General features: G+C 38.2%; 3 protein-coding genes across 6 annotated transcripts; 2 read left to right on the forward strand and 1 right to left on the reverse strand.

Annotated features, from left to right (window-relative positions):
* Nucleotides 1–2,098: 2,098 nt before the first annotated feature.
* Nucleotides 2,099–12,135, reverse strand: traf2a (Tnf receptor-associated factor 2a). Of its 3 annotated transcripts, none has more exons than XM_079608427.1 (11): nucleotides 12,058–12,135; nucleotides 10,042–10,292; nucleotides 9,636–9,714; nucleotides 8,870–8,968; nucleotides 6,483–6,644; nucleotides 6,073–6,147; nucleotides 5,855–5,929; nucleotides 5,278–5,778; nucleotides 5,015–5,192; nucleotides 4,728–4,876; nucleotides 2,099–3,525 (listed from the first exon to the last, which is right to left on the reverse strand). In XM_079608427.1, the coding sequence occupies exons 2-11, from the start codon at nucleotides 10,227–10,229 to the stop codon at nucleotides 3,307–3,309; spliced, it is 1,725 nt and encodes a 574-aa protein (XP_079464553.1). In that variant the 5' UTR covers nucleotides 10,230–10,292; nucleotides 12,058–12,135; the 3' UTR covers nucleotides 2,099–3,306. The 3 variants fall into 3 exon arrangements, with proteins under 3 accessions (XP_079464553.1, XP_079464551.1, XP_079464552.1); XM_079608425.1 differs by lacking the exon at nucleotides 12,058–12,135 and adding an exon at nucleotides 10,548–10,753; XM_079608426.1 differs by lacking the exon at nucleotides 12,058–12,135 and having other exon boundaries at nucleotides 10,042–10,375.
* Nucleotides 11,317–19,255, forward strand: trafd1 (TRAF-type zinc finger domain containing 1). Its single transcript, XM_079608428.1, has 11 exons — nucleotides 11,317–11,797; nucleotides 11,977–12,014; nucleotides 12,575–12,710; nucleotides 13,572–13,625; nucleotides 13,702–14,125; nucleotides 15,706–16,070; nucleotides 16,518–16,766; nucleotides 17,567–17,696; nucleotides 17,797–18,007; nucleotides 18,121–18,169; nucleotides 18,293–19,255. The coding sequence occupies exons 2-11, from the start codon at nucleotides 11,980–11,982 to the stop codon at nucleotides 18,329–18,331; spliced, it is 1,692 nt and encodes a 563-aa protein (XP_079464554.1). The 5' UTR covers nucleotides 11,317–11,797; nucleotides 11,977–11,979; the 3' UTR covers nucleotides 18,332–19,255.
* A 470-nt stretch (nucleotides 19,256–19,725) lies between these two features.
* LOC306996185 (corticosteroid-binding globulin-like) lies at nucleotides 19,726–21,931 on the forward strand. Of its 2 annotated transcripts, XM_079608429.1 has the most exons (5): nucleotides 19,726–19,787; nucleotides 19,955–20,606; nucleotides 20,708–20,984; nucleotides 21,127–21,271; nucleotides 21,388–21,931. In XM_079608429.1, exons 2-5 carry the CDS (start codon nucleotides 19,994–19,996, stop codon nucleotides 21,586–21,588), a joined length of 1,236 nt encoding a protein of 411 aa, XP_079464555.1. In that variant the 5' UTR covers nucleotides 19,726–19,787; nucleotides 19,955–19,993; the 3' UTR covers nucleotides 21,589–21,931. The 2 variants fall into 2 exon arrangements, with proteins under 2 accessions (XP_079464555.1, XP_079464556.1); XM_079608430.1 differs by lacking the exon at nucleotides 19,726–19,787 and having other exon boundaries at nucleotides 19,871–20,606; nucleotides 20,900–20,984.
* Nucleotides 21,932–24,569: the final 2,638 nt, after the last annotated feature.

The following is a 24,569-nucleotide window of genomic DNA, read 5'->3' on the forward strand; positions in this document are numbered from 1 at the left end:
TGCCATTGCTCAGACATCACCCTCTTCACCGTTTACTGTAGCTCTCAGTCCAACAGGGAAACACTGAACTCAAGAGCACTTCACTGGACTCTGTGAAAGCCATCAGTCTAAGAAGCCCTTTTATTACACCCCCATAACCGACTCATACTTCCTGGAATAGTGTGAGAAATGCATTTACACAATGTAGAGATTATGTTTGGAAATGTACCTTCGATTCACTCATTACAATGTACTAAATAATCACATCAGTCAACAGGAAATAATTCTCTGCTAAACTCAACTCGTCTTCTAAAAATTAGCCTGTATCGTAGTGTATAACGAATAATGGCGCGTGAGCACCCCCATGTGGTCATGTGTGATACAAAACAGAACTTATGACCATACAAGAGTGGAGAAAGAAGAGAACAGAAAAGACTTTATTTTAGATATCACTGAGGATTAAACCATAAACACAGAATGAATCACACAGAGGTTCCTTCCTTGGCACATCAACTACCACAATTTGCAGAAGAAACCCACAGTGCCTTCACAGTAACGTCTCTAGCTCTGTGAAACAGAATCAGGAAGATCAGTGGCACTGAGACACCATGAGAAAGGCATACAAAGTTACGTAGAAAGTTTGATTATTAAAGCAACCTCTATGAAATGCAACCTCGGAAATAAAAAGTATACAAATCTTAAGTCAGCTGAAAAAAAAAAATCAGTCCTGGATTCCATAAATTATTATTTATGTGAGTTTTAATCTCAACGGTATGCAAAAACTTAAAAAATAGCACATTTCTAGTGTAGTGTATGCTTATCCAAAAAAAGTCAGAGTCAGTTAACATGTTATTTCTTACAGATAAAGGGGGGAGGGGGAGCCTTACCCACGTAAGGTCAAGCATTTCCTATTCACCACTTCAGCGTATGAATATGAGCCCAGGTCGAGTGAATGCAAACGGTAGGTTTCACACTCAAGAACAGGAAGGACACTTGTATAATTGCACAACCTAAAATGTGTGCACTACTACTATTAAATCATGTGACAGCAACTCAAAATAATATGTTTGTTTTGCACAAATCGCAAAGAATATTATTAATATGATTTACAATACAACACCCTGGCCACATGCAATGTTACCTAAAGCTATGTATAGAGAACATTTGTATAGAAGCAGTTATGCTACAGAGGCACATCACACCTGCAGAACTATTCACACAAGTACTTTGAAATCTCATTGGGGCAAAAAGCAAGCTGGGAAATCTACGGCGGTGAGATTTATTCATGTCAGGTTCTTAAGAGAGAGAGAGAGAGAGAGAGAGTGGGAGAGAGAGAGAAAGAGAGAGTGGGAGAGAGAGAGAGAGCGAGAGAGGAAAAACCGGAAGATCTTTCAAAACTCACACCCTCAGAGGATGCTGCCAAAGTGAAGGAGAACTTACCAAAGCCACAAATGAGCCCAAACACATTTTGAAACCATCCCAACAGGAAATAGTACATTTATTATCTATATAAATCTATAATATATATATTTATGATTCATATTTGTTATATCCACAGCTACACCAGTCGTAAAACTGTGTACACTGTATAGTTTATCTATTTATACTTAAACAATATACCACACTCACATTTATAACTGTCATATACTGCATCTCAATCAACAGATAAAAAGGTAAAGCAATACAACTAAAATGTTGGTCTACAAAGTAAACCAATAATTTACAATATGTTTTTTTTCTTCTCTATCAAAACATCTCATGCACAGAGAGGTTTTGATATCTGTGGGAACTGGTTTGAAAATAGGCTGGGTCCAGGTGCTTTGTTAGCATAAAGGCATCTTTAAAAAGCAGACCAAAAAGCTCACATGGAAGACATACTGTATACTAAAAGCCCTTATGTAGGAGTTATGCATTGTATATGTTTAGTAATTCCTTCTCTGGTTGCAAATAAACCAAAAGAAACAAATCTCATGGACAAAATGCACTGAACTGTCTGTCTATTAAGGACTAAGGCTATTTTAAAATGGCATTACAAATCACATTCCTCATTTTCTAGCACATTTACAGAATGCAAACCCCACAGTCTTTTTAGGATAAAGACGACAGGAATCACTGACTACGAGTTCTCAAACACCTGCTTGGTTTATACTGATCGACATGGTCAGAAGCAAGTCATATAGTTTTAATGGCATCCATGTTTGCCCAAAGCAACACAATATCAACAGAACACCCAAAAACACAGGAAAACACCAAAATGCTAACAAACATCAGCCTTTCCACGTCACAATAAAGCACATAAGAGTATCTGTCCTACTTGCACTACCTTTAGGCTAAAGGCTGCACCTTTTATTTGTGTATAACCATGTCGGCTGATGAGGCATTTGAGGTCCAAAGGAAAACTGGATGATTATAACACCAGCGTGATTTAGTCTTCAACAGCGATTTTACAATGAAACTGCCTTCACTTCTCAGGCTCAGGGTGTAAACCTGCCCTGCTGCTAACTTGAATGTATCTTCCACAGATCCAACATGCAAACTAATACATCAAAGAACACCGAAAATGGAAACGAAGGCCAAAAAACAGGTCACACCTTCACACACACACACACACAGACACACTCCTCAACTCACAAGCAGGTTATCAAAACCCAAATTCTGCGCTTTGGACTTTGGAAATTCAAGCAATGTCCACCACTACAAAGAACCAATGAAAACGAGAAACATTTGAGGCACACAATGCTAAAAGGGAATGTCAGAAGACTGTCGATGCGTATACTCAGAGTATGAAGCTAGTTAACTATGCAGTTGCAAAACAAACGCATCGACATCATTCGTTAGTGTGACTCCATGTCTGTCTACGCATGAAACATTCACTTACAAGTAGCTCAAACACTAAGGAAAGGAAAAAGCACCCAAATAGGGAGCGCGACACAAGCTCAGCACTTGGAAATTAAATGATGTCTGTCTTGTGGAGAAAGTCTTCTCAATCTCTATAAAAAGGCAAGGTGCCACATCTATGGCACAGGCAAGTAGTTACGTTACAATCACAGCTGACAGCGATCCCACTACGAGAGAGTGAGAGGTTCCCAAAGGGCAACTATTTTACAGTAGAACTGCACAAACTCTGGGAACAATTTTGGTACATAATGCAGAGTGGCATCATTCACGCCCAGCGCAGTATTGCACTGGGCACCGTAGTCTCTTTGGGCTCAGCCGAGCACGGCAAGGAGCTCAGACTGAGGGAACATGCCTCAGGAAAAAAAGTACTGCACGAGAACCACTACAGGCTGGAGAAAAGAGCATGGCGGAGCAGGGACATCAGACGCCTTAAAGGCCTGTGAGGTCAACAATGGCCTTGATGAAGATAGTGTCATCTCGGATGTAGGAGTTCTTGGAGTCTAGTTTGGAGAGAGGGCAGAAGAGAGGGCAGCCGCTGGCAATGTTCATGTCACTCACAGGCCTCTGGAAGGAGGAAGAGGAAATGTCTGGGCGGAAGGCATCAATGATGTGCTCCCTGTTGTTCTGATCCAGCAACATGAGGGTGACCTAAGGACCAAGGTGTTGGATAAACCAAAAAGGCCTTTAGACAGATATGGATAGATGCAAAACTGAAGCCAGTCATTCATGATTCAGTGAAAGAAACAGTAGGAAGAAAAAAAAAACAAAGGGATGAAAAATGGCCACGTTCACACATTATATGACGGTGAATGATATACTGTCCACAACAAAGAAAAGGAAATAATGCCTTAATCTAGTTTGTGCCAAGTTCTTAGAAATGTACTTGGTTGTATTCATGTTGGTTCCGTAAAACGTTTATACCATTTTTTTCTAAGAAAATAAATCTTCAAAATGGCATAAAACAAATTTAATGACTGTAAAAATGTCATGTGGTGGTAACCATCAAGTGAAAAGCACACATTTACACAACCGCTCATTGTTTTTAATAGAATGATTTCAGAAGTGTCATGTGACACTGGAGACTGGAATAATGCTGCTGAAAAGTGTGCTTTGCCATCATAGGAATAAATTACATTTGAAAATATATTCAAATAGAATTGCTGTTTTTACTGCATTATTAATTAAATGCCGTTATATAAGCATTAGAGACTTCTTTCTAAAACAGAAGAAAAACTTTTAGATGGGTAGTACATTTTCACCAGGATAGTTGAAAATGAAAATTGTGTCATCATTTACTCACCCACCAGTAGTTCAAAACCTGTATTAATTTATTTATTTTGCTCTGCTGAATACAAAAGAATATATTTTGAAGAATATGGGTAACCAAAAAGATGAGCCCCATTGACTTTCATAATATGGAGAAGTAGAAAAAAGTACTATGAAAGTCAATGGGTCCCATCAACTGTTTGGTTACAGATATTCTTCAAAATATCTTCTTTTGTACTCAGCAGAAGAAAGAAATGCATACAGGTTTAGAGTAAATGATCATAGAATGTTCATTTTTGGTTGAACTATCCCTTTAACATCGTAATAATTTTTTTTTATGTAAAAAGTTTTTTTTTTTTTTTTTTTACACAAATATCATGAATTATTAATTCAGGAAAGTGATTACGTTTTTGAGGAGTCATACCACAAATTGCATTTTTTTAATGCATGTTATAATAATAACTAAATTAATAGTACAAAAAAAGAAGCAGCACTTCATTTACTTAAATATCAATAAAAGTCTGTCAGGATTTCAGGAAATAAAAATGGTCAGACACACAATGTTATAAGCTGATCAGACTGACCTTCTGATTGAAAGGCCACTTGAGCAAGGCATCACTGTGTCCCCTCATCACCACGAAGAACAGAGACAAGTGAGTACCACGTCCCGTCCCGTCCCCATTCAGATAGATGCGCAAACACATCTTATAGCCATATTTGCTTGTATAAAATGCTGTAAAACACAACAGGGAGCCTTGGAGTGAGACACCATATGTCACGATGTTCATATCAAAGCTCTTTGAGCGGAAATCCCTCACAATATTCTTGATAATTATGAAACCGTGAAGAAAAATATACAAAATAAAACTACCAGGTGAGAACATAGCAGGCGCCCGTCCAGCTACAGCATCCTGTCTCTTCTTCGAGAAGTCGGAGATCTTCCATACAAAGACGCCATCATAGGTGGCAGCGGACATCTCCCTCATCTTTGCCTCCATCTCCACGATGGAGAGATCCCTAAGGCCTACCGTCCTCTCCAACTGCCGTACCTGCACAAAAATATAGTATTGAAGAAAAGAATATGGCTATAAAAAATAAAATAAAAATCTACTTCACATCAGACAAACAGTTTACCTTGTTGTTGAGTATCTCAATCTTGTCCTGGTCAAGCCGGTGTTGGCGGTTATAGGCCTCCATGGTGGTAGCGGAGCGCTCCATCTCACGGTTAAGCACACAGACGATGTTCTCAAAGGTGCTCACCTTCAGCTCCAGCTCCTGACAGCGGCGGCTGAGCTCCACCACTTTGGTCTTCTCGCTGTGTATCTGCAGCTCCAAGGCTGCCCCGACGGCAGTAGGGAGGGGGGTGAAAGACGTACCCAGCGTTGGAGCCGGCAGTGGAGGAAGCGGTGCACAGGCCCCCTGCACGGGAGCCACTGCTCCACTCAGCTGGCCCATCTTCAGCTCCAGCTCCCGCAGAGACTGATGCAGCTCGTGGATCTTATGGCCGGCCAGCTCCAAACTCTGAGGCTGCAGACTCTCCAAGTTCACCTTGATGCCCATGATGAAGTGCAGTAAAAGGTTTAAGTGCTCATAGGAACAGGCTTGCTCATGGTCGTGGATCTTCTCCTTTTCCACCTACAGGAAATCAAAAAAACATTAATGGAACGAAATGAATATGTCTGATGGATGCATGAAAAGGGGGTTTACCTACCGTCATATCACAGCCTACAACATGAAATCTGCAAGGTGTTCTGAATTTGGTGCACAGTTTAATGTGGTCCACATACTGTATAGGGAAAATAACAGTAAAAAAAAGTATTTATGTCTCCGTATTAAAAAAACATCACTTAACCACATAAACTTAATACAAAAGACCTTTGTTCTAGTCGACACAACAGTATGTAAACAGCCTAAATACTATTTACTTACTTTCTCTCTTGGAATTTTTTTCTTGGCACAACCTTCACAAATCATGGGGTATTTAGGGCATATCTCATCATGAGCCTAAAAAAACATGTTCTTTAATAGTCACAAAATATCCCAAACTCTGCTTTAAATTAAATGAAAGCCATATGAATGAATATTGGATTATTTTCATACTTGATTAATTATTTTCAACCATCAATGTTATGGTAGTAGGACAGTTGGCACACTTTTTTATATATATATATATATAATTGTATAGAAATTATTCAGTTTAATATTTTTGCTTTACTAATGTTTTTTACACCAAGTTTTTTCAAGAGATCAACCTTAGCAAAAAGGGCAGTGACAAATATCAGGTTGAGAAAAATAGCTCTGTGATTATACTTTTTAATGTAAATAAGAAAAAGTCTTACCTTAATGTTTTTAAAATGAAAAGGCTCCTTGCAGTATTTACAATTAAGAGTCCTTTCTGGGCATTCTCTCTCATTGTGACGTTCGACTTCATTGGCTCTCAGAAGCTCTTTGCAAGATGGACAGGGAAGGATCCTGAAGTCACACTTTCCTTCATGGTTTGCCTTTGAGAGATGAAGAGCCGTTCAGATGGTGAAATAATTTTTTTTTTACTCAGTGCATGTGAAATGCAATACAACCTTGTTGAAAAAAGAACAACCACCTGTGATGGTTTGCTGGTCTTAAGCCGGGTGCACACTGTACGATTTATAATGGTCATTTACGACTGTAGCTTGACAGACTGTACAAACATCATCCCTATAAGCCATGTCTCACTGTAGGATCTCAGTTGTCATTCATGTCAGACTGTACGGCAGTCAAGACGTGTTAAAAATGCAAGAAGACTCGTCTGGAGATTTACATCATCAATCTGTGACACGTTCAGTGACGTGAGCTGCATTTACATGTTGGATAGAAATGGTGGCTACAAAACAAAAAACTGTCTTGAAGTGGTGATTTGTTGTTGTCTCACTATTTGTGTCATCAGGTTCTGCGCACCAATTAGTTTTTGATTTGACGGTTGTCAAGAGATGGCACACTGCCACACTGAATTTCGTTGGAGGTAAAATATGACTGTGATGGTCATTATTCGGCTGTTCCCGAACATGTCAAACTAGCGATCAAAGACTTCAGATTTGACCTAGGATCAGAGGAATCTTTAAGGATTCTCAACATTTGCATTGGCCTGGTAAAGTAGGATTGTTGGTGGAGCCATGGGCGTCAGTTTGGTTTGAAATGTGCTGGGAACAGAGAAGTGCATTTTCGGAAGTGCATTTTCAGAAGTGCTGGGTACAATGATGCATTCATTTTTTTCCCTCTTTCGAGCCTGTCATGTTTTGAAAGACGATGCCCTGTAGCTTACCAATGTAAATAAATAAAAAAGTATACAAAAATGTGATGATGTCAGACTCGTTTTATGAAGAAGAAAGCCTTAAGTTTTCAAAAAGCATTAGACATGATATGACCCACTATTAGTGGGTCATATGTCTAATGCTTTTTCCACTATTCTGTGGAAGAACTTTCACCAAGCGTGTCAGAAGTTCTGGGTTCTAATCCGCACTTGTCTAGGTTTTTTTTTTCTCATATAGTCTTTTTTTCTCATCAAAATCGAATATGTTGATCAGAGGTTGTATATCAAAGCAGGGACACGTTTGTGTTGAGAGTCTCCGCAACGGATTGAAGCGCGCGTCCGATTTGTTCCGCGTGTGTGCGAGCCACAAGGGAAAACTGTATCCGCGCCACTGATCGCAGCGGCAACGAGCACTTTGATCACTTGATTTAAAAAAACAACACATTTCAGCGCTAGATCGTCTCTTATTTAACAAACGAATGAAATGAATGCTCTGCTAGTAAATTGGAGATGTTTTGTTTATTTGTATCTGTACATTCGTGCCGCGAGATGTTTTAAAAAGTGGTGGGGACAATATCGACCCTGGTGGGGACCAGTGATGCGCGGGTGATGCCTGCGGTCACCCGCGGTTACGAGTCATCCAAAAATATTTTTAATGATATTCGGGTCGCGGTCGGTCAGGTCGTTTGAAATAAAGATGCCAATTAAATCTTTGTAATTTATATAGTACTAGACACAATTTTCTATGAAATACATAGGCCTACGCTTTATTGTCTGAATAACTGGCGTGAAGATGACGCACAAGCTCAGTCTGCAGGCAGAGATGCAAGTGGGAAATCCTTATTTACCTTTTGAATGTTGAGCGCGTTATTAACTTTTGAATAAAAGCTGACGCGGGACAAAATGCCCGATTTCCCAACACGTTGAACTGAGCAATGCCATTGTGCAATTTTAATAGGCTACTTTTAAACGCATATAGCTCAGTAATGTCAGTTTTATGTATTTTCTGAGAGGGGGCGGGATTTTTGTTGGGAAAGTCGGGGGAGAGACGCACACTTCGATTAGACTGGATAAACATGCAGCATCTTAATTGTTAAGAAAATGAAACGAAATAAATGAATAAATCAAGCCTTTATTACATAACACTAGGCAATATCATACAGCATTCAGAAAAATGCTGCACCCGCACCCCTAGTTCCTACGTATATGGCCCAATGACGCTACGATGAGCATTTACAAGCTATTTTTTAAAAATGCGGGTCAGGAAGCGGGTCGGTGCGGGTTGTTTATACATTGACCCGCGCATCACTGGTGGGGACACGTCCCACCCGCAAATTACGCCTATGGGTGGAGCACCTTTTTAAGCTGGTCAAGCATCTAACCACCAGCTTGGAAAGACTGGTTTAACCTGTTTTTAAGCAGTGAAGGAACACACAGTACCTCATATTCTTTGATGGTGCCTGTCCAGCAGCATTCCTCATTGATGCAAACAGCTTCAAGAGCTTCAACTTCTCTCTTAGCAGCATTATCAGGAAAAGCCTAAAAGAAATTGCACATATTGAAAGTGAGATCTCCTTTTAACTTGTGTGCTTATCAATACTAGCAGTGAAAAAGGGGTAAAGTTCCGTTCACACCAAGAACGATTACTATAAAAAAATAACCATTACAATAAGAATATTATTACACTGCAGTTAAGCCATCTGCCTCTTTAAAAGCTGAAGAACTTTCTGATTAGCTGTCAATGTTTTTATCATTCATCAGCTGGGAAAAAAAATCATGATATTGTTATTTTGTGTGGTTTGGACTTCTCTATTCTCCAAAAATTATTATTAAAACTCTTAAGTCATCGTCCTTGGTACTATGAACAGGCCTTTAGTCTCCAATGCATATAATCAGACTACTACACTATAGGCCTATGTGCTACTAGTAAAAATATAAACTGGATTTTCCCCATATTTTCAAACAACTCTGTATTAGCCACCACGGTCACAAAGAAGTCAGAATAATACAAAATGACAAAGATTTATTGTGGTTTTACAGTAGTAACAATAATTTAGCAGCTGTGGCATTTTGGTGGAAACTACAATATGGTATTTTTTATTATAATTTATAGTTTCTTTTTGAAAGGGTAATAAGCACCAATAATATATATACCTTTACATTTTCTATAATTTAATTCTTACCGAGTAATAAAGCAAATACTTACACAGCCCTGTTTCAAAATTGATGTTGGTTCTTCAAATATGTCTTCTTTTATGCAGGCACTGCATTTCTGTGGTCCGGAGCTGCGATGAAAAATCAAATGTTTCATACACACAAGCGCAAAGAAATCGCTGATAAATACAAAAGCCATATACAGGTATAATAGGAGTTGATTTTGACAATAGCTGCAACAGTCTGTCTATTGTAGTTTACAGCTCGCCCAGCGAAACAAGAAGCCGAACACAACCTGACAGCCTGCATTTATTTATGTTCCCCGATATGAAGTAACGTTTACTATTTGTATACTCGTAAAATATACCATAAAAATGGCCCGGGAGGCCTGACAGGTCGTGTTCATCTTTTGTAGTGTCGTGTCAGATGGGCCATCTGGATTGAATGATGACGCTTACCTCACTGCTTTAGTAAAACAATATGAACAGAAACGGTGTCCGCACTGCGCCTGAAAAGGTCTCCTAAGGATTTTCAGACAGATATTGCACAGATGCTTGTCCTCCAGCTTGTTGGCGAGTATTTTCTTGGGGAAGCCAGGTTTGTTGCCTTCTAATGAAGATGGTGGTGAGGGTTCCTGTGCAGCCATTATTCCCGAGCGCGCATGTGACCAGGCTCCGGAGAAGAGACACGGATCTTTCTACACATTTCACTGAAAGGGGTTGTAAACACATTACTTTTCATTGTATCACATAAAATATTAACTTAATATGTGTTAAAAACATCTAAATACACACATTGTTTAATGTTTACATGTAAGTTAAGTCTTTATAAAATAAGGCCATCTTAATAAAGTTTTATAGTTGCACGGTGCATTAATGATATTGGGATCTATAGTGCTAATTATTTTCAGAACAACAATAAATGCTGTTACGTTTTAAAATCACATATGTAACGTTACTCCTACCATATTATGGTCCAACGAACATTATAAAATCTCCTGCAGTGCCGTGAAACATTGTATCAAATGCATTCAGCGTTCTTGCCGTGTGCATTTATAAGTATAATCATAATTTATTGTTATTATTTATATTATATTTATGAGTAACGTTAACGGTAGGCGTCGTGCTCTCTCCAGCTGATCATGGATGGTGGCGTCCACTAGGGGGCTCTGACTAAATACGTGAAGCTGGAAACTTCATTGTACTTAAAAATATAGAATAAAAGTCTTTTACCACTTCATCATTGCCATATGTGTGGGCAGCATGGTGGGCAGTCCTTTACATCGTAGGATGCATATTCAAAAATATATATAATATAATTAAAAAACAATTCGAATTTTAGAGATAATAGCGACTGATAAAATGTCCTATAATTCCTATAATAAATTGCTTTTAAAAAACGTATTGACTTTTCTTAACGATGCATTCTTTCTTATTTAATGAAACAATAATTAACTAAACGCTATAATTGCCTACACGGTTTATTAACACCAAAGAAAATACATAACGTTACATCTCTGCTGGTTTCAGTTCTTTCTGCTTTTTCACTTTTAAGAAAAAAATAGAACAGACTAAATAAACCTTCAAACATAGATTAATCATAATTTTCAATAGAGATACTTTCCCTCATTGTTTATTTATCGTTATTTGCTTGTTAATCGTTATTAGGTTTGACGCGCTTTTTCGTCTTTTATTTTGAAAATCGTAATAATAATATCTCCGTCACCATCTGTCAGCGAGCGTTGCTGTTTTCACGGATACCACAGCCTCTTGTTGATACTGTGTCAAGAAACGAAAGCTAAACTGATCATTGCTGTAGTTGACAGATATCTACCTCAGAGCAATAACGTTAACGTTACTAGTTTATTACTTGTTTCTGTGTATGTAGATTTAGAGTTCAATGACTCGACACTCGAGGCTCATGACACAGTAACGTTACTATAGTGAGCATTATAGCTGATCACCAGCAATGGACACTCTCTTCGAGATGGCAGCCCAGACATTTAACGTTAGATTAAACTAGACGTTAAAGCAGCAAACACCCTTGTGCCTATTCGGATGTGTGGACAGAACACTTCATATCCTTGAATAATTACTATGAAACATAACGTTACTCGTTCTAGGACCGAGAACAAGGACGAAAAGTAACGTTACTAGCGAATATAGTTTACCTCTATACCCAAACTGCAGTTTACAAGCTTCAGCGAAAGATAAGGCAAGTAATGTTAGTAACTTATACGTTATGTCTAATTCTAGCAGTTACTTGTCTGTTGGTAAGGATAGAGAAATATAATACAGTCTGTTCAATGTTAACACTCACTGAACGAAGATGTAACGTTAGCGTAAAACAGTCTTCATGTACGCGCTTAATGAGCTTTCTGTTCCTTCACACAGACAATGGCCGAGGAAAATACCCAGTTCTGCAGTAATTGGTAAGACAATAAATAAAATGAAATTTTGTCGTCATTTACTTACCCACATGCTTTTTTTCCGTACAGCACAAAAGGGGATTTTGGGCGGAATGACAGTCTCAGTCACCATTCACTTTCATTTCATCTTTTCCCATGCAAATGAATGCGAATGGTTACTGTTTCTGTCATTCTGCCTAACATTATCTTTAGTGTTATGCGGAAGAAAGACAGTCATGTTTGGAAGTAAATGAAGACCCAGTTTTTATTTTGGGATAACCCTTCCCTTTGAATAGAGAATATTGTTTTGTAGTTGCGTTTTATTAGACAGATTTTTCCTTTCACTTACTGTAGGTGTGTTCCCAGTCCCTCCCAACAACCCTTCTGACTGTACTGCAGTCGGTGTCCTCTCTTCTGATTATTATGACTACTGAGGAATTAAGACACGCTTTCATAAAAAAACAACTCATGCTATGATTTTTACAGATACATGCGTTTATATTATGGTGTTTATAGATCACTACTTTGAACCTATACAGTGTGCCCTGCCAACCAACTAACCATGATATGTTATCTGTCTTTAGCAAGCATGACATTCCAGAAGCCAACTTTACAACACATGAGATTCACTGTCGGCGGAATATTGCTCTCTGCGAGGTGTGCCAGGAGCCTTTTCCGCATGCTGAGCTTGTGCAGCACAAAGAGATGGATCACGCAGAGGTATGATCCAGCCATGATGTATGATTAATTGACTGTATTATTTGGTAATAATCGTATCTGTAGACCTGAATAAAAAAAAAAAGACTTTGAAGGGTAAGTGCAGTATGTTTAATGGGTTCAGGGTTGAGTAACTTTCCACTAAAAATCCAGTCGACAAAAAAACTCACATGGGTTGAAAAAGTTTACTTTTCAGTGTACTACTCACCCTCATGTCATTTCAAACCTGTATTGCCTCCTTTCATAAAAAAAAAATATATATATATATCTTGAAGAATCTTCAAACTGTTTTGTTTGTTCGTACAATGAAAGTCAATGGGATCCAAACAGCAATGTATACCATTCACTTTCATAGTTTGTTACAAAAAAACACTTTGGTGAAGTAGAGTCCCTATGAAATCAAAATATTCTTTGAATTTAATCAATATTATTTAGTTTTAGAATATTGCAGTGTTTAATATAAATTATTTATTGATGCACATCAATATAAAATAAAAAAAATGATGTGCCCACATAGTCTTTAATAAAAAATATTACTTAAACCTCCCCCTCACACATACATCTCTTCTTTGAAGACATACACTGGTGTAAAAGTGGGACAATAATCCCTTGTCTCCTGAAACATGTCACTTACATGAGATTTTTGTTCGAGATACCTTTTTTTACTAGAATAGAGCACAAAGGACGATTGCAATTTCAGTTTTATGCAGTATTGGATGGACTGTATGTCTGTCCTCACAGCCTTGTTTTAAATAGCATAAAATGAAATACAGCCCATATTATGTATATTGCATGATTTAATCCTTTTCCTTCTCTCCAGGCTGCTAAATATAAGTTTGATTAAATCTAAAACTCTTTTCACAGGAACAGTGCAAATGTGGATTAAAGATAGAGAAAAGGTTCCTGGAGACCCATCAGGTAATGTTGTGCAAGATAAACAGTTATGCTGCTTGCATATTGCGGTTTTCATTGATGACTACTTCCTGCCCCTCAGAGATCAGAATGCAGTCATCGACTGGTCCCGTGCCAGTTCTGTGATCTGGAGCTGGCTTCCTATCAGGCTAAAGAGCATGAGGAGTACTGTGGGACCCGCACTGAGCCCTGCCCTGTCTGCAAGTGTAACGTTATGCTGAGAGAGCAACACATCCATCCAGCCCTGTGCGGAAGTCTGACTCCCCCTCAGGAGAGGCACAGCAGTAGGGCAGGGTCCCAGTCTCCTGGAGCATGGTTTGAGGCACACTCCATCCATAACCTGTTGAGGGCCCAGGAGAGGAGCCATAATAATAACAACACGGGGGCCGCAGACCGCAGGGGTCCACCACGACCCTTGGAGGACAGGCTGCATAACAGCTCCAGAGGAACAATTAGGGGAGGAACCAGGAGAAACACAGAAACAAGGAACAGTGAATTTGCTTATTGTACGTATCAGTCTGGCTGTTTTAGTCCTGTCCTTATTTCCATTTTTTTTTTTTACAGTACAATAATCTAGTGGTGCATGATATATCGGTACCATAACTATTATCTGCAGATAATAGACTATTTTTAATTGATCAAATCTGTTAATATTGGATATTTATTTGTGAATGCTCTAGGCCTATTTCTTTATTTTAACATTTATGCCACATTTACACTGCAAAGGACTTTATGAAGTGTCAATTAGGTGTCTTTACACAAACTGTGTAATTCTGCTCTGAGGTGGCATAAATGCATTTAAACAGCAATTTAAACTGTTTATTCTGATATTCTAGGAGCTGAGGTGGATCATAGAAGGAATCATTTAATATTTATAGTATTATATAATTTAATAATTTACTATAATGTTCACTTCAAGGGTTATTTCACCCAAAAATGAAAATTCTGTGATTAATTACTCACCCTCATGTCGTTTCAAACCCGTAAGACTTTTGTTCATCTTCAGAACACAAAAGTAGAACTTTTGGATGAAATCTGAGAGCTTTGTGTACTCTCCATAGATAGCTACGCAACTACCGCATTGACTTGATTGCTTTATATGGTGGACAGATTTAATTTAGGCTTTTATTCACATTTAAACATTGATCAGTGGACATAAACAGAAGCTCAACCAAACTTGCTTTGCGCGTGAGAACAAACCTCATTGGTTCTTGCGGAAGCTCAAATGTGCTGCGCAACACGAGAATTAACCTCATTGGTTCTCGCACGTCAAACTAACATGCTTGAGCTTCCGTTTACCACAACTGATGTGTGAATAAAAGCCTAAATTCAATCTGTTTATCAAACGATTGTGTATGTTCAGAAAATGTGGACTAAGCCACTCAATTCATATGGATTAATTTTACGATCTCTTTATGAACATTTTAAAGCGTCAAAGTGGTAGTTGCATAGCTGTCAATGGAGGGAGTGAAAGCTCTTCAATTTTATCAAAAAGATCTTCATTTGTGTTCCAAAGATGAACGAAAGTCTTATGGGTTTGGAACAACATGAGAGCGAGTGAGTAATTAATGAAAGCATTGTGATTTTTGGCTAAACTATCCCTTTAAACTTAATCTTTAAAAACACTAATAATTTAGTTATCACTGTTAACTGGCAAAAAAAAATGTTTATATACTGTACGTTATGTTGTTATGCCTAAATTCACTTGCAGCATTTAAAATGATAGGTTTCGATTTTTAGTATTTATTTCATAATTAATTAAGACAAAATCCTGTAGCTCAAACAGTTGAGCATGGCGCTAGCGATAGTAAGATCATGGGTTCGACTCTCAGGGAATGCATGAACTTAATAAAATGTGTACTACATAAATGTAAAATGTAATGGTGTGGAATTTGTATATTGGCAAATATATAACAAATATCTGGCTTATTGTATCAGGCAGAATTGTAATATCAGTTCAACCCTCAACCCTACAATAAACATAAAGGGTTTTAAACATGTTGTATATAATACGAAGGGAGTTTTCATCGGGTATTAACAGGATGCTGGGAAAAAAACTAACCTTCCACTCTGCTCATTTCCTCAGTGCTGGATCAGGAAGCAGAGCAGCATGGGAACAACAACAACAGCCTGCTGTGGTCTCTGGGACAACTGCCAGACTACGAGTCCTCCAGTCTGGACTACATGCTGGCCCTCAGCCTGCAGAGTGAAGGAGACTTGGAGGACCCCCGTCAGGAGGGCGTGTGGACTGATGTGTGGGACCGTAACCTGGGAAGGACACCGGCCCATAGCAATCTCACTTCCCAGCTCTCCTCCAGCACTAACAACAACTGCACTGCAGCTCCCCCTAAAACCAACCTGGCCCCGGCCCGCAGCCCCTCCTTAAACATCATGCTGCCTTGCGAGTTCTGTGAAGAGCTCTTTCCAGAGGAAGACCTTATCTTACACCAGGTAAGTGATCAGGCCTCAATCATCCCATCATGTTACACCCCCTCTTTGGCTTGATATTTAAGCCAAGCCTGTTATGTCTTGATAGAGCTGGCAAGTGTGAAGTTGCATCAGCCACAGTGGTACTTGGAGCCTCTCTAGAGACACCTCTTTTGAGTGCCTTTACATGTGTACGCTGACAGAGTACAACTTAAGCCATGTTTTCCATGGCAGCCTATTGTAATGTCAGCACTGATGTTGAATCTCCCACTCAATTCCTTCTTGCCAGGTCTCTATTGTTTCACGATGTGGTGTTTAGTTTCCATGGGAACCTCCTCGAATTTCAGCCCTGATCATACTCTTCTCCTCTTTCTGAGGCTATAGAGGAGGGGTGTGTTATTTGAGTTGCTTGTTTTCTATTTTTGCCTTTAGTGGCCAGCACAAAGTCAATATTCTGTTTTTGTCTTCTAGACCGGCTGCAGCCCGGCCTCTGCTATCGCTTCCTTCAGTAAACAAGCTCCTTCTCTTCAATATGAAGACATCATCACTCAAGGGGCTGGTCATGTCGTTCCTCCACGCACGCCCAGTCCGCCCACCCTGCCCCTCTCAGTTTCTCCGCTCTCCTACAGTTCCTCCCCCAGCCCAGTTGAGGGCGACGTGCTCATTCCTTGTGAGTTTTGTGGCGTTACTTTGGAAGAGAATGTGCTCTTTCACCATCAGGTATGACAACCTGTTTGTATTTTTCCAGAACATTACAGGCCTTACAAAAACAAAATGTAGAGATAAAGAAGCTGAAGAGCAACAATAAGTAATTCATATAAATTATAGAATAAGAAGAAATGTACGTACACGAGTGGGGAATCTTTAATAAGACTTTTAAGAACTGGCATAATTGTAGGAAATTGTTGTTGCACATATAGTTTAACGGTTTTAGAAACAAAAATAGGAGGGTTTTTAAAGATTTTTTGTATATAATGTTTAGTCAAAATCACAATTTTATTCACCACATTAAATTCACTTACAGTAAGAAAAAGCTTTTTCTGTTTTATACTTGTAATTCAGGTCAGTTATTGCATATTTAAACGTTCTAATTATGAATGTAATCACCAAATTGTTTTAAAAATGTGCATAAAATAAAGTACTCCAGTTATTCTCTGTCTGAGAAAACATATTTACATTGTTTCGTAAAGAGAGCAGTTTCATAAATGTTATGATAGATGCCTACAAACAAAAGAATACTATTTAATATTTAATTCAATTTCATTTGAATGGGAATCTTATTATATTACATAGCACAGTTCTAACTTCACAGCGCATGCAAAGCAAAAACCGTTTAGAAGTGTATTTTATAAAAATGTGTAAATTTGGCTCGCAAATGTATGGTAAATTGGAATACATTTGTATACACACAATTTCACTTGTTTCTATCCAGTTAGTATTGCATCAATCGTGATTTGTTTCTGCTAGAGGCCCACCATTTAGTTTTTGTTGATACCGTGTGATTTTATTATACTGTACAGGACAAGTGTGACTTCCGCCCCATGACAGCTTATTCAGTCGACGGAGTTTCTCCACGAAAACCAGCCCAGACCGTCAAAGAGTCCCAGGAGAGGAGATCTCCTGAGAAGCAGAGGAGGGTGAGACATCAAGGTGAGCCACCAATATAGACTTTGTAATTGTTTTCAATTTCAAAAGATACATGTGCTTGAAATCAGTATGTATTCATTTATCCCTTTATATCTTACTGCAGCTGAGCCAGGTGAGGAGCTCCTGCAACAGGCGGCTCAGGGGCGACAGAGAGGCACATCAGGTTTGGACCAATGGCCGCCCTCAGCTTACAGTTACTCTAAGAACACAAATGTTGAGCAGCAGGTGAAGAGCAGAAACCAAAGGCTCAAAGCCGTGGATGCAAACACGCATCTCAACGACAGCCTCAAGCCCCGTTCTACAACCGCTTCGGGGTATGCTTAGATATTTTACAGAAATAATTGCCATGTATGCACACATATGATGACAATAATTGTTTTTGAAAAGTTACATTGAAACTAAAACGTTTGTATGTTTCCTATGACAGAGGAAGACTGGAAGGTCGAACGAGTGAGAAAAACACGGAGACACCAAAGGTACGTATGTAAATTGTTACAGGAACGTGAAGACCTGCATGCAGGACATATTAGATGATGTTATCAGATATTTGATTCTACAAATACTATTTGACCTGTTATAAATTACATTTTTGTCTTCAGGTGCCTAAAAAGCATAATGTTGAAAAGGAAGAAGAGTAGAAAAAGAGGAAATAAACCAATCTTAGTCTCTGTGACTCAAAGCAGTGGCCTGTTATTACTGTTTATTGGCTATCATGTTTGTATCTGTAAAACATTTACATGTCCAGGTGAATTTATAAATTCTTTGGCTTGTAAATGTATTTCTTTGATTGCACTATTTTTTAAATCTCTTTATTGTATTTTTCCTATGGTGTTTGAATGTGATTTTACATGTTTGTTTTAAGCTTCGTTATGTTTTATTTGTTTCAAAGACATTCGAGAAATGCTTTGTATTTTATTTAAAACTACAGACAAGTTCTAGTATAAATATAGAAACTTCCATAACACTTTACTGTAATGTTGTATACTTTAGTTAATGCAATTGTGAACAGTGGACAATACTGCATTTATTAATTCTGGTTAATACTAATTTCTATTTATATTTTAAATATACAAATTGGTGTATGTTTATACTGTTAGTTCATAATGCATTGTGAACTAATTATTCAGTAATGACCAATAAAATATTTAGGAATTGATAACATAACAATGATTGATAAATGCTGTAAAATAATTGTACCGAATGCATTAACTAATTAATTAGTTAATGTCCTTCAACTTACAGAGCCGTATTGTAAAATGTATAAGAAATTATAAATTCTTATTTGATTCTGATTGTGAAATCATTTTACAATGTACATTTTAAAGCATCTCCTTGTGCAGCAACAACAACAAATCATAAACTTTGAATTTGTGGATATTTGAGAGCTTTTATTGTAAGACTGTCTGTATGGTGGCATAGTTGATTGTGTTGTTACTTGTTTATCTTCTCTTTGGTCATGTAACACATATTTTCAATTAAAAGATCTTGCTGCGACTGAAGGTGGGATGGTTGTCCCATTGGTTGTTCTTTTTGTCTTCTACGAAGGGATATTTGGGAATTTCAACAGTCAGAAGATCAATATGGACTCATCTTTATCATTTGTTTTTGCACTCTGTACTCTGCTTCTTGCATAAGAAATCCGTACAGGGGTTGTGAGCATTTATTGAAGACATAAGATACATTATAAGAACTGTGTTAGAAGCAGTGTTGGGGAAGTTGTTCTATAAATGGTTCTATAGTTTATACAGTATTTACATCAGAAGGAACTGTAATGAAATTACAGTATTTAATTACTTAGTAATGCATTACAGCTAACACTGGTTAGATTAACGGAGAGTGATTATCTTGTTTGATGTCATCACTTTAAAGTTTGCATCCCTGTTTACGACAAATTAAAAATAGCAGTTGCTTCATTGGGACCACTGCCATGTGGTCTACTTTAGTTAATAAAGCTTCTGTCGACTACTGTTTACTCTTTGTAGTTAATAATTGGAGCATTTTCTACAAATACAAAAAAGTAAACAGATTAAAGGTTGGTTTTCTGATCGTACTTAATGGCCAGTTTGGGGAAAGATACGGCGGCAGCCCGGACAGGTGGGAAATTTGTGTTCACACAATTTTATAGGATGTGAAATGGATGTATAAAGTTGACATTGTCTACTAATAAGGACAATGTCTTTAGTTTAACACTCATTTATTAATGTTTGGGGTATTTCCAGCATCTCTGTTACCATAATCTTGTAAAACTGCTGTTTCCTCAGGACCTAAATTGATCTATTGGCTCAACTTGAAACGGAATCATGGAAAGCAACATTGTATATTTGTGGATTTGTGCTTTTGCAATTGTTCACCCAGTCGTCCATGGACATCAAGAGACTTTACCTCAACCTACTGCCAGTGATAAACTCCCATTGTTGATAAAGATGAACAATGATTTTGCTTTTCACCTGTACAAGAGGCTTGTAGAAATGCCTGAGTATCAGTCCAAGAATATCTTCTTCTCTCCATTTAGTGTGTCCATGGTCCTTTCTGAACTGTCTTTGGGAGCCGGTGGTGAGACCAAACAGCAGCTTCTTGGTGGCATTGGCCATAATAGCTCGGACTTCAGCACTGAAGAAATGCACCAGATGTTCCACAGTCTCCTGGAAGAAATGGACCAGAGGACAGGGGTGGACATTGACGTCGGCACTGCACTTTATGTAGGCGATACATTTAAGGCCCTTCCTGACTTTTTGGAGAAGATGAAGAAGTTTTACCACTCTGAAGGCTTCACTGTGGATTTCAGCGTCAACGAAACATTAGATAAAATTAACATGTATGTGAAGGAAAAGACGCATGGGAAAATTAAACAAGCTGTTGATTATCTGGAACCTGATACTTTAATGTTCCTTCTCACGTACATATATTTCAAGGGTAAGCACGCACAGACACACAATAAAATGGCCATACTGTTGTAGTTCTGGTGATGTCATTGTCTCAGATCCCTTTAAATAATTCCAATCTTTCTTCCCAAGGAAAATGGGACATGCCATTTAACCCAAGCACGACCCGCAAGGTTAGGTTTCATGTGGATGCTGAGACCACCGTTCCAGTACAAATGATGCACCAATACAAATCTCTCAGAGTTTATTATGATGCTGAACTCACTTCTAAAGTCCTCTGTCTTGACTACAACGACTCTTACTCCATGTTTCTGGCTGTACCAGATATTGACAAAAGAACCATCAAAGATCTGGAGATGGCCATCTCTAGACAACACATTGAAAAGTGGAGAAGAGCTGTCCAAAAAAGGTTGATTGTCAAAACGTTTTACTGTAAATCATAATTAAGATTATCCTAACTGATTTATAAAAGCTTTTAGATGTTCAAATGCTTTTCAATCTCTCTCCGTGGACCGGACAATCATTGTTTTTTTGTGTTTTTTATCCTTCAGAAAAGTTGACATCTATGTACCCAAGCTGTCTCTGAAAACATCATATTCCCTGAATGACATTTTGAAAGGCATGGGAATGGCTGATATGTTTACAGATAAAGCCAACTTTTCAGGAATTTCTGAGGAAAGGATCTTCATTTCAAAGGTAAAGTCTCAAATCACTTTCTAAATTATTATTTAAAATGAACAGAAGATATTGTTTATATATACTATAAAAAATACTGCAATTTTTAAAGATAGCTCACTTTGAATTACTTTCAGGCTTTGCATAAAGCCACTCTGGATATAGATGAGGAGGGAACCACCGCAGCAGCTGTGACAACAGTTTCAATGAGACCAACGTCTTACAGCCCAATGCAGACTTTGAGGTTTGATCGTCCATTCATGATCTTCATCACTGACAAAAAAAATGACAACATCCTCTTCTTTGGAAAAGTTGTCAACCCGGCGGAAAAACAGTGATGTTGCATCCAAGATGTCATAACAACATTAGCCAGCAGGTGGACATGATTTAACAACTGTTGTGCCATTATTTTGCTGATTCTACAGCATGTTGATATACAGAGGTACTCTGTTCTTCTCAGTCCTAGAGATTCACCTTACTGTAGAGTTTTGTTCCAATGCATATAAACACCTGACCCAGCTTACCAAACTGTTCGGATTTAGTTGTTTGGAAATAAATTACAGGTATGCATTGCTAGATCTGGTAGGCTATACTTATCTGCCAAGTGGCAACTGTTATGTAATCCTTAATTGGAAAAATATGTTGAAAAATGTTAAGTAAAAAAATAAACAGTTGATGATACAGCCTTTGTCTTACATTACTTTCATACACCACACAGTTGCTGTAAAGATTAGAATTCTGTCAATTTTATTACCCAGCTCTGGATTGAAAAAAAAAGAAAGGAGCTAATAATTAGTTAAAGGAACACTCCGACTTTTTGGGACTTTATCCTATTCAACTTATCCCCCAGAGTTAGATAAATCCATACATACCTTTTTCATCTCCGTGCGTGCTATGAGTCTGTTTGACGCACCCACCGCTAGCCTAGCTTAGCACAAAGACTGGATGTAAATGGTTGCAGCTAGCATACTAATCCAAATAAGTGACAAAATAACGCAAACATTTTCCTATTTACATGTTGTGATTTGTATAGTCACAGAGTGTACAAAAAACAAAGTCAAATGAGACACAGACATATTTTAACCGTGTAAATACTGGGAACTATATTCTCTGAAGGCACTGCTACTTGGGCGGAGTGATAACCGCAGCACCTGAGAGAGTATGGGGAGGCTGCAGACCTGGAGCCGGTAGATATAGGACCCAAACAGTTTTACGCCCCTGGCAGTTTTACGCCCCTGTTGTTCCTGATGCGTCCAGTAGGGGGAGACTGTACAGCGACACGAATTGAGGTATATTTTAATCTTTTTTTAAATTAATTAATTTATTTATTTTGTATTGCAAATGAAAGGATACAGACATTAACAGTGAGAAGAGGGAAAAAAAACAAAAAAAAAAACAAAAAAAAACAAGGGGGGTATACGGACATCAAAAGAGATTGAATTAGGCTACACAAATCAATACAATATTACATTTTGTCAATAAAAAAATTAAAGGTTCTTTACAACAGATTCAAGGATATTATTTGTTTTAGAAACCTTTGAGTTTAAAGGTTTTGCCATTGGATGGTTCTGTCTTTATGCATATGAAACTTGCCCAGAATTTACCAAAAAGTTCAGGACGATCTGGCTTAAATTTCTTACCACGTATGTAGGACACTGTTTTGTAGCTGTATGACGACCAATAGAGAATAGTACAGCAGATATTAAATCGAGGATCCATATGATTACACGGTACTGTATGTCTAATGGTCTAAATATGGTTAATGTAACTTTATATAAATTCACAACAACATATTTCACTTAGTCTCCATATAAAAACATACAGTGAATAGGCCTATAACTGCAGTAGGTCATATCATTACTTGTCATAACACGCAGTTGATCCAACTATATGTATTTTTAATTTTTCAATTCACAAAAACAAAAGTCTTCTGTAGGCTGAGTGAAGAGAGTGAACACCGACTGAATATCTGCATCTATTTTTCTATTTTAATCCGTGCAGATCTACACTGCAGCGTTTATATTTAAATGAACAAAAAACACAAAATTGTCAAGTCTATGGACGGGTTATTAATGTGTAAGCGTCGATTTAATGATGTTATTTCGCAGTATATCTCCCTACTGGACGCATCAGGAACAACAGGGGCGTAAAACTGCCAGGGGCGTAAAACTGTTTGGGTCCTATATCTACCGGCTCCAGGTCTGCAGCCTCCCCATATAGATTGAGGGTGGGGGAACGGATTCCGACAGCTAGTTTTTTGCCGTCGGATTCTGCTCCCCCCCCCCCCCCCCCCCCCCTCTCTCATTTTTCTTAAAAGTGAGGTTCAAATACTCAACAAACTTTTGTTTTGCACTTGTCCCCTATAGCCTAGTGGTCTAAGCACTGACATTTAACACTTTGGGAATTTGATGACCAGAGTTCAAGTCCCGGGTCATCGTTTTTTTTTTTTTTTTTTTCATACTTTTGGGATTTTGACGACAGGTCCCAGGTCATCGTTTTTTTTTTTCTTTTTTTTTTTCATACTTTCCTATCATGGTTAAAAGGCAAAATATATTCTTTAAATTGATGGCAGTTAAGCTCCATCCACAAAAAAATGGAATCAGCCTTTTTTTAAGCCACTTCATCAAAACCTCTCATATTGAGGGTGGGGGAACGGATTCCGACAGCTAGTTTTTTGCCGTCGGATTCTGTTCCCCCCCCCCCCCCCCCCCCTCTCATTTTTCTTAAAGGTGAGGTTCAAATACTCAACAAACTTTTGTTTTGCACGTGTCCTCTATAGCCTAGTGGTCTAAGCACTGACATTTAACACTTTGGGAATTTGACGACCAGAGTTCAAGTCCCGGGTCATCGTTTTTTTTTTTTTTCATTTCATACTTTTGGGATTTTGACGACAGGTCCCGGGTCATCGTTTTTTTTTTTTTTTTTTTTTTTTTTTTCATACTTTCCTATCATGGTTAAAAGGCAAAAGATATTCTTTAAATTGATGGCAGTTAAGCTCCATCCACAAAAAAATTGAATCAGCCTTTTTTTAAGCCACTTCATCAAAACCTCTCATATTGAGGGTGGGGGAACGGATTCCGACAGCTAGTTTTTTGCCGTCGGATTCTGTTCCCAAGGGCGCCGTAAAGGGGTGGAAGGTTAGGACGATTCTAAGGGCCCAGGCTGATTTAGGGCCCAGAAGAGCAGACCCCCTTTTTCTTTTCTAATTTCTTTTCACTTTTTTTATACATACCTTAAAAGTGCTAGGGCCCCTCATGCACTAAATGTGTATTTTGTCCGTTTTGACCAGAGATTTAATATTTAAAAAACAAATAATGTA

The sequence above is a fragment of the Phoxinus phoxinus genome (genome assembly GCF_949152265.1).
Source record: "Phoxinus phoxinus genome assembly, chromosome: 3".
NCBI classification, from domain to species: Eukaryota; Metazoa; Chordata; class Actinopteri; order Cypriniformes; family Leuciscidae; genus Phoxinus; species Phoxinus phoxinus.